The sequence below is a fragment of the Aricia agestis genome, chromosome 21 (genome assembly GCF_905147365.1).
Source record: "Aricia agestis chromosome 21, ilAriAges1.1, whole genome shotgun sequence".
Classification (NCBI taxonomy): domain Eukaryota; kingdom Metazoa; phylum Arthropoda; class Insecta; order Lepidoptera; family Lycaenidae; genus Aricia; species Aricia agestis.
Window position 1 is genome coordinate 7473588 of NC_056426.1, and position 15912 is coordinate 7489499.

Below are 15912 nucleotides of genomic sequence, written 5' to 3' on the forward strand. Positions count from 1 at the left end.
TAATACGTAGTGTCTAAATATATTAGGCTGAATTACGCCGGCGTAAATTCCGCCGCGTTTACGCCGCGTTTCAAACTCATACAAAATACGGGCGGAACGCGAGAGACGACACACTATTCCGTCGCGTATTTGTATGCGTTTGACATTTGCGGCGGAATTTACGCCGGCGTAATTCAGCCTAGTGTGTTTAGACACTTTGGGTTTTGGGTAAAAATTCAAATTTTAACACTATGAACACCACAGACATAGATCTTGATCTATGTCTGTGATCAACACAGACTATCAAGCACTAAAGACGATACACTTGATCAGACTTTGACAGTACAGCTACATTTGTATATTGTTATAGTAATCTGCATTTTTCTTATTTTTCTATTTCACCATTAACGTATCTCTTGCATTAAACATGAGTTATTATAAATGCATTTATATTCATAAATTATTACTAATTGATAACAGAGCCATTTATGATACATCATGCATAGATAGATCTATGCATTTTCCGTCAACATGACATGATTTGCAAAATGATTTTATGATCCAGAAGTAACGTGACCATTTTTTTTTGTCAGAACGGGACATCGACAACGTTGCGTCGATGCAATGACAGTGCGCGCATACCACCCGCGCTTTTCCCTCCCCCCTCCGTTTCATTGACTTTCGTACATAACCACATCGCAACCACGGGCGACAACACAACCACGTCGACATTTTGTCGGTACCACAACGCAACTACAAAAAGCTGCAACGACACCATTCACACGTAACCACTGCTCGACGACATTTTGTCGTTGCGATGTGGTGTGGTTGTGGTACGTGTGGGTTGGCCCTAATAGTAGACCATCACAGCAGGCTGTCTAAATCAGGCTCGCACATCAGCGCTATTTCGGAGAACTTTAAATAGCAAGTATACAAGAGTAGAAAAATAGTAGTAGGAAATGTATGAGAAAAGGTCGAAACGTCCATAAACCTTTATTGCGTCGTTGTAGTAAAGATTTGAAAAATCGCCATTAAAACCATGCTCTTAAAAAAGTTATAAAAAGTCAAAAGGTCAGGAATATCATTGTTTTTGCTTGCAATATGTTTAGAAGTCAGTAGAGGAATAAAAATAATTTCTCCAGCAACTTTTTGTTTCCTTTCTTCCAAAGGTTGTCTGGCAGAAATTGCTATATAGTTATAAGACCGCCTTTGTGTACTCGTAATTTTATGTGTTTTTGTTGTTATTGTAACTGTGTGCACAATAAAATATATTCATTCATTCATTTCTTTTTATATCTTCCAGTGCCTAGCAGCCGGTTCTTCCATCATGAACAGAGAAGAGGAGTCAGCTGCCATGCGTCCGCTAGCGAAGGCGCTCACTCGAAGTCTGGAGACAGTCCGCTCCCTGCTGCGAGAGCAGTGCCTTCGCCCCCGGGGCCTCGCCCTGCAGGACCACGATGACATGCTGCACGAGAGCCTCCGGATATTCGACAGGTGGGTGACAGGCGACAGCCGACAGGTGGTCTGATGGAAATCTGACGTATTGTCAGTAGAGAAGCGCTTGGTGCAGAGAGCTGCGGCTTGGCTTTGGCCAAGAGTTTTGACGGCCTGGAGACAGTCCACTATCTGCTTTGAAAGCCTTAAAGGGTGAAGCCAAACGAGCGTAATTTTGTGAGTCATGAGTCGCAGAATTTCGGTTGGCAGAAATTCTGCTGCAATAAGTTTCACAAAAAATTCCTATACTTTATTCACATGAGCGTAATATTGTGAGTCATGATTAGTACATAAAATATAATAAATTACGCGATCGAATTTACGCTCGTTTGGCTTCACTGCACAGATAGTTGACAGGTTAAGCAACCTTTGACTTCTAAGTTTTTATGAGTATTGCCCCAAATTAAAAAATTTGCCCTGACAACTATTTAAACAAAATGTATTCTCTAAGCGCTGCCACAGAATAAATATTAGTACAGCTACTTTCACAGTGAACTCTTTGGGATTGGGACACATGTAACACATCCTAAAATATTATCTATCACTTGTTTTGTTACACCCTGTATAAGACAGTAATTTATGATATTAAAAATAATAATCTGCTTCATGACAATAATAATAACCTACAAGAAAAATTTAAGTAACATTTGTAAATGTCACTAATTAATAATTATACAGAGTACTAAGCTGCCTAGCGCTAAATATAATATGTTGGACAACAAAAATAAATCAAGATAGGACGGCGACGCGCGTGCGTTGCTAAAGGAATCACTCGTGTCAATTTTTGCTTTGCTTTTAGTTAGAACAAATGACTTACCCGTGGAAAGAAATACCTCCTTTTGACCGATTCACTTTCGTACTTATGTTTTTACAATTAGACACTGCACAATGAGGCATTTTTGCACAACCGCTCCGGTGTAATCAAGTCGAGACAACAAGGAAGGATTCTGACCATCCAAATCTGGGATTCGCGTAGGCGTAGTAACCAGTTGTGTCAAGTCGTTCGCAAGGGCAAAGTTGCAGACAGATCTCCCCGCATGATCAGTTTTACTGGAATTGAGCCAGTCGGCGTGGTGGGCATTAAAGTCGCCAAGTATTATGATCTCTGCGGATGGGATCTGCTGCTGCACAAAATCTGAAGCAGCTTGCAGGTGCTCCAAGAGTCGGTCCGTCTCGGGGTCACCACTATGGGACCTATATAGGCACGCATAGACGCGAGGGTGGTCGTCGCAATCTATGCGGAGCCATAAGTTTGATAGGTCCATGACCTCAAGATTGCTGAGGCGGCGGGAGCTGATATCATCTCTGATATACACACACACTCCAGCTTTGGGTTGAAAGGAGTGCTCGAGGTAATACCCTGGGTGGGAAAGGTATGATGTGTCACTCGGAGATGATATCTGCGTCTCGGTTAAAAAGAGCAAAGCCGGCTTTGCCGTATCAAGGTGGTAATGGACGGCATTAAGGTTGGAGTGTAATCCCCTGATATTACAAAAGTCCATGTTTAATATCGAGGGGGGTGCCTTTGTGTGTTTGCTCTTGCCCCGAGCAGATTGGAGCGCAGTTTTGCCCTCCCCAGAATACGAGGGGCAGCCTGGACGTCCACGTTCAGTTCCAGGAGTTCCTGAGCATGGACGTCCAGAGAGGGATTCTCCAACGCAGTTGGTACCCTCCTGGGGTAACAAATTGTTTTTCAACTGCGGCATTTCTAGGGGGGTAGGGGATTGGGACACCGGTAAACTCACTCACTCGGCGAAACACAGCGCAAGCGCTGTTTTACGCCGGTTTTCTGTGAGGCCGTGGTATTTCTCCGGTCGAGCCGGCCCATTCGTGCCGAAGCATGGCTCTCCCACGGACAAAATTTACAACGCGTTTAATCAAAATTGATGTTGATTAATCGTTCTAATTGATGCTGATTAATTGTTAAAAGTAACAGTTGCTGATCAGTTCCTATAGCAAGATACTATTCATGCGCATTAAAATAATGTTTTACTGACTGATGCTGATTCAATACTGTTCCATTGATTGATTCTTACTGTCCCACTGACTGATGCTGATACGGTTCTTACTGTCTTATTGATTGGATGCTTACCGTTTTGACTGATGCTGATTGCAGGCTGTTCGCGGAGTTCGAGCTGTGCTACGTGTCGGCGATGGTGAACGTGAAGACTCCGCACGAGTTCGAGGCCCAGCAGCTCATCTGCGTGCTGTTCTCCGAGAGCCTGCGACGAGCGCTCAAGCAGAACCTGCTTACTCAGGAACAGGTGAGTGACTAACTGGCCCGCTTAATTAAAAAAAATTACTAGACTACACCCGCAACTCCGTTACACCAAAAGTCGTTTATCGCGTGGGAACCGTACATTTTCCGTGATAAAAAGTATCCTATGTCCTTTCCCGTGACCCAAAGTATCTACATACCAAATTTCAGCGAAATCGGTTCAGCGGCTTGGGCGTGAAGAGGTACAATACATACTTTCGCATTTATAATAGTAGTATGGATACATCGAATAGTTTTACAAGCCCTGCTTGTGTTGTTGTCAACATTATGTATCTGTACATGATAAATATCTTCTTTATAAATGAAAATGAATTTATTTTATTAGTCTCGCTATAGCTGAACCGATTTGGCTAATTTTACTATTGAAATATTTGTCAAAAACCAGGGAATGATTATAACTTCACCGAGTTGTCTGGTTAACAATAAATAAACAGTTATATCAACAACATTCTGGCAATAAATTTATTTGTATTTGTAATATTTTAAGTCTTGAGGTCATTATTGGTATAAGAATAGGCTATAAAACTATTTCCACCCGAGTGTAAGTTGATGAGGATCAAGCAAATGACTTTTTCATATTATCATTTACGGCCGTTCCCAATATTTGATCTATCTCTGGTTTTGCCTTACTAGAGATAGGAATTGCTCACATTAGACATTAGAGACATATATTTTATGTCAATTGTGAGCTATTTCTATCTCTAGTAGGGCAAAACCTGAGATAGATCAAATATTGGGAACGGCCGTTAATGATTTGCTTATTACCGGTCGCCTAGACGAGCAATTGTATTGTCAATATCGCGCTTCAATTTTATTGTACAGCTTATTTGATAATTAGATTGAAGGCGCGCGATGTTCAATATCAAGTATCAACCCTAGACGGTCAATAATATTACGCAATACGTGATATTGCGCAATATTATTGTAGGTCTAGACGTGCGCTTAAAGTCACAACGCTGATGTTTGCAGGTGGACTCTTACGACCCGGCGCTGATGTTCGCGGTGCCGCGGCTGGCCATCGTCAGCGGACTCCTGATATACTCCAGTGGCCCGCTCAGCATTGATAAACCTACAGGTAAAACGGCTACATAGCGCCATACAACCCTCATTGCTGTCAGAGATATTTATTTACTAGATAGCCAACCTTTGTTTCTTGGTTGGGTTATGACAAGCCTAGCTTTTCAAGTCAAGACATATTATCGTGACTTATGCTAAGTGCTCACATGCGGTTTTGCTTGATAGTTTTACTCCGAATCGAGTAACTGTGTGGACCGCAAAACTCACAGCTCGAAGGCTCGCATCGAGCCGGTTCGAGGAATTAAATATATTATACCATCGATTTAGAATAAAAGTAATCGATTTAGAAATAAACTAATATTATTTTATTTTTTCCAGAGGAGATGTCGGACATGTTTCGTCCTTTCCGCACGCTCCTGCACAAGATCCGCTCGCTCCTGTGGACGCTGGACAGGCGCGAGCTGCTTGCGCTCGAGAAGCTGCTGTGCACGAACGAGGACATCGCCGACCTCGCTGTCCTCGAGCTGCCTACAGGTAACACGCTGCCGACAGATAACGCGCTGCCGACAGGTAACAAGTAGCCAGCAGAAAACGCGCTGACAAGTAACGTGCTGTCAACAGGTAACAAGGTGTGCCAACAGAAATCGCATTGCGCACAGGTAACGCGCTGCCTATAGGTATCGCACTGCCAACAGATAACGCATTGCTAATAAGTAACGCGCTGTCAACAAATAACGCGTTGCTAACAGGTAATGCGCTGTACACAAGTAACGCGCTGATCACAGGTAACGCGCTGCCAACAGATAACGTGCTGACAACAGGTAACGCGCTGTTAACGCCTGCTGGTTACAGCCCAGCCTAAAAATTTACTAAGTGGTATATTGTAGTAATAGACGCTTGTCATACCGAATACTCATGTCTGTTTATTTTTTACAGAAGACAGCACAGAGGACTCGTGTTACCCTGACATCGGCGAGTTTGTGTCCAAGTTCTATGCAGACCACGCGCACTGTAGAGACCTGTATACTACACAAAGGTATGTACTAACATTATTAGAGATTATAGTCTAGTCGTTAATTATAGTTGATTCTGATGATACAAGAGTAGCAGTCGTGGGAATGAAATTGCCCGTAAACGACATCTAGCCTCAAAGCAATGGTAATTTTGTCATTATTTTTCTATGCAAATTAAATTCATGGGTAACTTCTGTGTCATTTAAAAATACTAACATATTTGTTAAGCTTGTCTAGGATAGGACCACATACAAAATATATTTAAATATTGTTTTTTCCAAAAATAATTTCAAATACTCAAATATTTAATTATATTTTTCAGCTCGAGCGAACCAACAATAACGGATGGAGACTACCTCCCCGACAATATTGAAGTCATGACACCGATCATCGACGGCCTCAAACGACTGACGGAAGACGTCGACGAATCAGAGAAAGAGTCAGAAGTAGAAACAGACAGGAGCACGGAGAAACTAGACGATACATTCCAAGACGATAAGAGTAGAAAGACCAGCAGAGCAGAGAGCAGTGATCTATCATCGCTAAGAAATCTATCGACAAATGGATTAATGATGTTCGATCCGCTAGTAATTAATGCCCTATCCGCTTCGACGTCGAGCGAGAGTAATCGACAGATACCAGACCACGACTTAGTCACATCACTAAACGAGCAAGTCACCGAAATAGCTGATAGACTTTCGTCGATAGTTAGCGATGTGGATATACTCGATCATAACCCTATGCACGCGTTCTCGACTAGTGATGTAACCCTCCTAACGACGGATAGTACAGAAGATTTGACAGGACCGAGGAATGAACTGTTAAGTTGCTTACCTTCTACCAGTCATGGGTATTTGATACCGAATGCCATAAGCCAAGAACCAGTTGTACTATCTTCACTCTCACATAATAGTTCAGCCGTGTTCAACCAAGACGAGGACAACGATATTAATAATGCGATACTGAACCCGGATCTACCGCTAATGATACAAGAGAATATTGAAGCTGAGGTCGTGAATACTAACATATCTATAGCTAATGCTAACCTAAGTTCATTATTACTAACCAATGAGGAGTTTAGGGAGAGTTTTGTTGATGCTAACGATGATAACACTAGTTTTCACTCCGCTAGGACGACTATGGACAAGGACGAAGATAGAGTTAAGTTTATGTTAGGGTACGAAAGTGATCATGAATCGCCAGTTGACAGCGGTGTGAGCACAGAAAATACAAGTCTAGATAGATCTCCAGATACAGATCAAAGTAAAGATCTAAAGGAGAACCATTATATGCAACAAAACAGGGTATTAAAAAGTCCAGAGAGTGAAACTGAAGATGGCAAAGAGAAGAATTCACTAGAACGTTCTTTCAACGATATGGGAGATGTAACTGTAAATATAAACTACGTCGAACATAATACTCAAAAGAACGAGGCGGGATCATCACACATAGACAATGTAAATATAGATAGGCTAAGCGAAGAGAATTTAAATGAGGAAGCGAGCAATGACCAGAATTGGCAGGATACTCCGGAAGATATTAGGACGATAGAGGATGTTATTTCAGGTAATTGGCAGGCCTCATGTAGATTTAAAAAAATATATAAAATAAGGGTGCAAACGAGCAAACGGTCACCAGATGGAAAGCAACTTCCGTCGCCCATGGACACTCGCAACATCAGAAGAGCTGCAGGTGCGTTGCCGGCCTTTTAAGAGGGAATAGGGGAAGAGGAGAAAGGGAATAGGGTAATTGGGCCTCCGGTAAACCCACTCACTCGGCACAACGCAAGCGCTGTTTCACGCCGGTATTCTGTGAGCTCGTGGTATTTCTCCGGTGGAGCCGGCCCATTCGTGCCGAAGCATGGCTCTTCCACAGTAAAAAGTGTTAATTTAAAAGTTTTAAAAGTGTTAATTTTTAACCGATGCGATTTAGATATAAAATATTTTTCATTTTCATTTCAGGGTTAAGAAGACAGAGGGTGGCCGACAGAAAGAATATCCTTCTAGAAGAGAGCAGGTCCAGAGAAGGAGATTCTTCGCAGAGTCATAGACCGAGAAGGAATAAAAAGTCTGGATCGAAAAGTAAAAAGAAGAAAAGTAAAATTTGGCCGCCTGGCCTCATGATTATAGATAGTAGATCGACGCAAAATCAGAATAGCCCTTTAAGATTGAATTTGGACCATTTTGTAGATGAAAGGTTAGTGTTATTTATTGTTACATACATAATATTAGTTCTAATAAGTAGCTTTTTTGCCAGAGTGAAATGTTATTCCTAGCATACAAATTTTGTTAAACCCATCCCCAAGCGGCATAACAATTGAAAATCTATATTGTCTGCGATACCTACAATGGAGGTGTTAAATATAGATTCTTACATAATATGAGGAACGCGTGTGCAAAATTTTAAGTTTCCTGCTTTAAGGATAATTCTATCAATTAATCAACTTCGCTTTGTGTACTTAAAGTCGTCCTCTTAAAGTGTATTATGTTGCCGCAATTTTTGACGTCAAATTATTATTATTAAAAGTGTCCTTAGTACTTCGGTCTTTCCCAGGATACAAATTATTTGCATACCAAATTTCATCAAAATTGACCTAAAGATAGCGTAAAGAGGCAACATAAAGACAGACAATAATATTACGATTATATTTACGTGTATCATTATGCTTTCAGCTCTGAGTGCGCGGACGATGAACAAATTGCTCTGGCTCTGCAGGCGCAGGAGTTGGCGGCGAGACAGCAGGCTAGGGGAAAGTTCAAGTAAGTGATTTCAATTTCCAGATAAAGTTAAATCAATGCAGGCAGTAATAATATATTATTAATTTATATAAAAATTAAAAGCTAAATGTTGCTAAGCTAAAATGTGTTGGTATGCGCTAATTCATGAGAACAGCTAGACTTATTTGGCTAATTCTTTTTTGGTGTTTGCTAAGCGACCTATCAGATAGAGAGCGGTCACGCGGTCAAGCGTTCAAGCGGTCAGTTTTGCGTTCGTTGTGTTTATAAGAGGTACTCACACAGGGGCGTTCTGACCGCGTCAGAATTCCTCATGTGTGACTGACCGCTCAAACGCAGAATGCGAACGATTGAACGCGTGACCGCTCTCTGATAGGTCCCTGAGAGCCAGTCCACACGGTGCGATGCGTCAGCGTTGCATCGACGCAGCGCTGTCGTTGCGTTGTTTTACATACAAATAACCAAGGTCGTCGTCGCAACGCACACAATAATGACGGACAGCAGCCCCTGAGACGAAGCGGGAGGGGGTGTTGATTGCTTCGTAATAACGCAGCGCCCGTGTGGCCGGCTATGCGTCAAACGGCAGCGCTGCGTCGATGCAACGCTAACGTACCGCGCCGTGTGGACTGGCTTTTATAAAAAAGAAAACGGCGGAGTAATCGTTGAACATACAAAAATAAAAATAAAAAAAATCTCCACAGCCGAACATATTATAACCTCCTCCTTTTTTTAAGTCGGTTAAAAAATATTAGTATGTGCACGTAGATATGTGTAAGATTTTTATTTATTTTACTGTCAAACCATTTCAGATCATCGGTGGACCTCATCCACCGGCTGTTCGTGTGCATCGCGGGCGTCGCCGACCAGCTGCAGACCAACTTCGCGGCCGACCTCCGCAACATCCTCAAGGCGGTGTTCCTCATGAACCAGACGCCGGAGCCGGAGCCCGAGCCCGAGCCGGAGCCCGCGCCGCTCGAGTACACGCCCACTGACGAGCAGATTATACAGAACGGTAAGTGATTATAGTGATACAAGGATGTGGGAGAAAGGATCCTTGCAGTGCCTGCAATATGAAAGCGCGTCGCTCGAGTACTTATAGAGGAGCAGGGTGAGTACAGTGCTACAAGTAACAAGGATGTAAGAGGAAGGAACCTTGTAGGGCCTGCAATATGACAAACCGTGCCGCTTGAGTATTTATGGAGGAGCAGCTTATACAGAATGGTGAGTGATACAAGGATGTGAAAGTAAGTATCCTTGAAGTGCCTGCAGGAAAGACACAATAAACTGCTAGTACCTACGGAGGGAGCTGGTATACAGAAAACGGTAAGTATAGTGCTACAAAGATGTGTTGGTGAAAGCATCCTTGAAGTGGCTGTAGGTAAAAGATGAAACCGCGCACCTTGGGTACTTACTCTTACTCGAGGGGCAGATTATACAGAATATGGTGAGTGATTAATAGGTATAGTAAAAAGGTTTAGGCTCTTAACATAAAGGGTCTAAACACATTAGGCTGAATTACGCCGGAGTAAATTCCGCCGCGTTTAAATTGCATACAAAATACGGGCCGAATACGTGGGGTGACACACTATTACGTCGCATTTTGTATGCGTTTGACATTTGCGGCGGAAATTACGCCGGCGTAATTCAGCCTAGTGTGTTTAGACACTAAGGCTATTTTGCCAAAAAATTAGTGTAATTCTCAAAGATACAACATCATATAATTCACATTACAGGCAGTTCGTTCGACAGCGTCTACTCGGCCGAAGAAGTGTACGCTGACAACTCGTCCGACTCTTCGCAAACGTCACATGTGTCACAAACGTCACATGGTTCACAGGCGTCACAAACGTCACACGCGTCACAAGCGTCACAGGCTTCGCACACGTCACAAACGTCGCAGCCCGCGCCGCGTCCGCCTCCACGTGATATTCAGCCGTCTGCGTCTACGGGAGATTTAAGGTATGTCATTTGTTTGTACACAGGCGTCACGATACGCACGAGCGTCAATACGCTATGGCGGTGTTAGTTTTAGGGTCAATTCAGACCATAATGCGACGCGTAGATGCATTAATTCTAAATTTGTATGGATTTGACAGACTTGCATGACGTCTCACGCTCATGAAGTCTGTCAATTCAGTACAAATTTAGAAATGCATCTACGCGTCGCACTGCGGTCTGAATTGGCCCTTACACGTCAAATGGCCCTAGGTGGCCATCAATGTGCACAATTACTTTTGTGGTTCATGGTGTCGGTGTGCAAATTGCGTTAGTAGCCATAGGGTCTTTCGTGTCAAAAAGCTACGGTGTCACGAACTTCTAAACCCTTGTTGTAGACTCAGCCTGAGTTATTATACATATGTAATTGATTGTACTGTCGGTTCTTGGTGGAAATTCATGTTGTACACTAATAAAACACACTTTTCTTGCACTTTTTCCACTTTAGTGGAAAAAGTGCAAGAAAAGTGTGTTTTATTAGTGAGTTATTATAGTGTCCATCTGCACATTTTTTTAGTCTGTGAAAGCAGTTTTTTTTTATGAAATAAGGGGGCAAACGAGCAAACGGGTCACCAGCATCAGAAGAGCTGCAGGTGCGTTGCCGGCCTTTTAAGAGGGTAATAGGGGAGGGTAGGGAAGGGAATAAGGGAGGGCGGGGAAGGGAAAAGGGTAGGGGATTGGGCCTCCGGTAAACTCACTCACTCAGCGAAACACAGTGCAAGCGCTGTTTCACGCTGGTTTTCTGTGAGCCCGTGGTATTTCTCCGGTTGAGCCGGCCCATTCGTGCCGAATTTCCTTGTATTTAAACAGTATTCGTCGCCATTGCAGGTCAGGGGCGAGTTCGGGGGCGGGGCCGGTGGAGCGCGCGCCGGAGTGGGTGCCGGACATAGCGGCGGCGGCGTGCATGCGGTGCGCCGCCCACTTCACCGCCTTTCGACGACGACACCACTGTCGCAACTGCGGTAAGTACGCGTGTGCACTCCGTCCGTTTATCTGGTCGTTCGGTTGGTCGGTCAGTCATAAGGTTAGTCCGTCGGTCGGTCGGTCGGTCCGTCCGTTGGTCCGTCCATCGGTCGGTCAATCCGTCTTTCTGTCTGTCAGGCCGTCCGTCGCTCGGTTGGACCGACGGTACGTAACGGTACCGCGAAATATATATATTTTAATGATTAGGCCCCTAAACTGCCGAACCGGTTGATTATTATTATTATAACTCTAATTTGTGTCTAAACACACTAGGCTGAATTACGCCGGCGTAATTTCCGCCGCAAATGTCAAACGCATACAAAACGCGATGTAATAGTGTGTCACCCCTCGTATTCGGCCCGTATTTTGTATGCAATTTAAAGGCGGCGTAAACGCGGCGGAATTTACGCCGGCGTAATTCAGCCTAGTGTGTTTAGAGCCTTTGACTTACTTTTATAATTTCCAGGCAAAGTGTTCTGCGCGTCGTGCAGTTCCAACTCCATACCCCTGCCGCGCTACGGCCAACTGAAGCCCGTGAGAGTGTGCGAAGAGTGTTACCGGGTTGTCGCGGGCCGGTGAAACTCCGGCATAACCGGATAATCCGGTTCAACCGGCCGGATGTACGGATGAACCGGAAAATTTACCCAGGAGTGTTCCGGTATCTTGGGCGGATACGCCCGATACTAATTCCGGATATCCGACCGGTTATTCGGATGACCCGGATAACCCGGTGAATACCTGCAAAAATTGGAAATATTGTTGACTAATAACTGTATTGTATACCTACTACAATAAGCTTAAAAAGTTGTGTGTTAATGTTTGCATACTTGTGTCACGTAAACTTGTAAAAAACATAAAATTAAGACAAACGGTATATTTTGTGTTTAACACATTTTTTATCACTTCGAATGCTGTATTTCTAAGCCACTTGACAGGCAATAACAGGTATGTAAAGTAATATTGTACATACATTATACAAGCCCTAGTTTATTTTTAACTACATCAGGCGTAACATGAAGCTAAAACAGTTCTTAAAGTAAATCGACAAAGGTAAAACAGTTTTAAAATATTCTTTAGTTCTAAATATTCTAGTTTTGTTACTTGCTTTTGTATATAAGTTTTAACATACAAAATATACCTTGTTTGCCTCGAAAATAAATTTGAAATTACCAGCAACGATATTAATACAAAAATCATTTTCTTTTGCTTCTTACATAACAGACAAAAACAAGTGTACAAGAAAGACATTGAAACATTATTTACACATAACTTTAGGCTCACTTTTCACGGTGCAAATACATTTATCGATTCGGCTCTTGATCTCAAACAAACGCACCGTGCGGAATGAGCTTTATTTCTTATGAACATCACCTACCCACGATTTTAAGAAAGAGTATATTATTTAATCATAATTTGAACAAAATAACTTTGTAACCTACTTACTAATCAAAATATTTAAACAGCGAATGTAAAAAGTCTTCTTGTCTTTGAATGGCGTATTGGAAGTCAAATGACACACAAAGACAACAGACCTTGAATACAATGCGTAAAATATATTTATTAGTAATAGGGTATACACTATACAGGATGCAATTAAACCTTCCTGCCAAATTTTGATATATTGATCCTTGTTAAAAATAAAAATACACGTATTTTTTCTTTTATAATCACTCAGTACTAAAATTTTGAGAAATAGATAATTGGTCTATGGAAATAGTTTCCGAGAGTTATCCTAAAAAACACTACAATTAATGGACACGACGCGTCGCACGCGCGTGATCCGCGCGCGCCTCCCCCCGCGTCACCCCCGCTCATTCCCCCGCGCCGCGAGTGACCGTTCTGCAACGATTTTAAATGGGATAAAATGTCATTTTAAATAATAACACCCAATTTTTTTTCTGTTAAATGGACTCACCTAATGATACCTAAGCCCTGGAAAAAATTTGGCAGAAATGTTTAATTGCACTCTGTATGTATAGTCAGGAAAAATGTTAGCAGTTTGAGCAGTTTCATCAATAGGTTAAGTTAGAGGCAGCACCAGCATTGACAGTAAACAAAAAGTTTAGTTTGAGGTTTGTGAACGTTTCTGTCAATATTCTGATATGACGTGTGCAACATGTCAGATCTTGGGCGGATTGTTTACTGTGCGTGCTAGTAGCGCCCTCTGCTCCGACTTTTGAGTGTTATCCCTATTTCGTTGTCGAAATTATCGAATGCAACTTGTCGAAGTGTTCCTGTAAAACTGCTTTATTTTTCTTGACTATAATACTCCAAAAAATAATGTATAGATCACCCCATCATGTTTTATTCGTCCGATTATTATTATAACTTTTTTTTTCAAAAGAATATAATTATTTTGTGATATTTAATTGTTATTCCAATACACTAACCCTAGTTGACTATAAGTTGTTGAAATATCTATAATCTAGTGTTAGGTTTGTAGCAAATCATCAGAATGATAAAATATATTTGCCTCTATTTAATTAAAGTCTTCAATTTTAACATTTCTACTGATGACTTGCTGCAAGTTTTACGCGAACTGTACAGTTTACTTGACATGTTTTAATAACAGAAGTAGGTAATATTAAAGGGGAAAGGTTATTTTTAGATGTGACAAATTAGACATTTTAAGTACTTATACCTATTATTACTAAATTAATATAATTTTATTTAAATCACGTAAGTTTACCATTTTAACTTAATATATATTAATAAATTAATAAATACCTAGCATGCCCGACGGGACAACGTCCGTCGGGCACGCTAGTAGTAAATAAAATTCAATTTTAGCCGCCTCCTTAAAAATTCTGTCGCGTCACAATTTGGATGAATTGAAATTTCATTATATTTCTACCTGATTTCTACCGACTCCGAAAAGTATGTAATTATCGAGTATAAACTATACAGGATGTAACAAAACTTGTGATAACACTTTAGGGTGTGTATGTCCCTTGTATAGAGTTCACTGTAAAAGTAGCAGCTCTGAACGGGACACATACACATTACACACCCTAATGTATTATCACTTAGGTATATAGTTTTATAAACACGCTGTATTATTCAGTTATTTGAACATGAAACTTAAACTGTACAATATTTTTCCATATTGACTGAATAAGAATATTGATAAGTTTGGTTTGTTAGGTTAGCTCTCTATAACCTTAACTGTTGCTACTTTCGATTTTTATATTAATTAATGCCTGTCGACTTATTAGAAATTCTGAATTAAAAGACTTCATGTTATAAAAATGCCCACTCTGTGCCGCAAAGGCTGGTATAAATAGTGAGTACTCAAGATGCATCTCGGTCTCAAGACACGGTTAGGGCTCTGTGATTGGTTGGCTGTCAAAATTTGGACCAATCATAGAGCCGAACCGTGGCTTGAGACCGAGATGCATCTTGAGTACTGACTATTTATACCGGCCTACATGTTACTTTACTGTAATGAAGATTTTGACATAAACTCAATACATTTTCTGGAGGTATCCTCATTAAATTTAAGTTAAATAATAAAATTAAATTATTCTTAAGTAACAAAACTAGCATTTAGCCTTTTATAAAAAACATGCTAAAGTTCATTATGAAATTTATACTTACTATCAATCAGAAATTTACCTACATTATTCAGTGGGGTTTTTTCATGTATAAAAGATTTGAACATAACCCGACCAAATGAAATAGGTCCCCCATTTGCTGAATCAATTTCTTCTATAGTACATTTAGGTTTTTAATAAGTCGATAGACATCTTGAAATGTCTATAATGTGTTATTTTAAAATATTCTTATTCATATTTTGAGTATAGCTTTTATCTCTGACCTCTGTGTTAAAAGATTGTCAATGATATTTTGTACCTAAGCACTAAAATAATAACTATTAAAATTGTATAACGATAATATGAAAGAATATGAATAAAATCGCATTATTATAGATATTTCTACTAACAAAAATATCTAAATTGTATTTCTTACTAATACTAGACGCGTTTAAATAGAAATCTATATTTTTAAGATAATTAAAATGATAAAAAAATAATTGTTTATATTTCTAGTGTGATTAAAAGATTCCATAATTTTTATATTCGCGGTGTTAGAGTTAGCTTGTATGTACATTTTGTAATATAAATCTCTTTAACTTTGTTAGGACCTTCACAATTTTTCTAACCTTTTATATCATGCTTACAAAATTAACTTATTCTTGTTTATTATTTTAAGCGTAGGGCAAAAATTACATTAGCTCTTTATAGACAAAAGACAAAATGGAGATTTTCTGTTATCTTGGTGACCAATGACCATGCCAGAAATGTCACGTCAATAAAATATGTTAAAAAATATTTTTCACATGACTAATGCAAACACTAAACAGGTCTAAAATGGCCCTATTAAGATTTTTTCATAAAGTTAATATACCTAGCGGAATAGAGTTAATGTCCAGTCGGCG

At 40.7% G+C, this 15912-nt stretch overlaps 1 protein-coding gene across 1 annotated transcript in view; it reads left to right on the top strand.

Moving 5' to 3' along the window:
* Positions 1-13067, top strand: part of LOC121737620 (lateral signaling target protein 2) — a 47927-nt gene extending 34860 nt beyond the window's left edge. Inside the window, exons 4-15 of the mRNA XM_042129284.1 lie at positions 1283-1473; positions 3590-3737; positions 4721-4826; positions 5147-5302; positions 5705-5804; positions 6104-7347; positions 7743-7977; positions 8454-8540; positions 9326-9528; positions 10250-10475; positions 11340-11473; positions 11941-13067. Of these exons, the coding sequence (XP_041985218.1) occupies positions 1283-1473; positions 3590-3737; positions 4721-4826; positions 5147-5302; positions 5705-5804; positions 6104-7347; positions 7743-7977; positions 8454-8540; positions 9326-9528; positions 10250-10475; positions 11340-11473; positions 11941-12053 (2943 nt within the window). The 3' untranslated portion in view covers positions 12054-13067. The remainder of the gene's footprint in view (positions 1-1282; positions 1474-3589; positions 3738-4720; positions 4827-5146; positions 5303-5704; positions 5805-6103; positions 7348-7742; positions 7978-8453; positions 8541-9325; positions 9529-10249; positions 10476-11339; positions 11474-11940) is intronic.
* The last annotated feature ends 2845 nt before the right edge of the window (positions 13068-15912 follow it).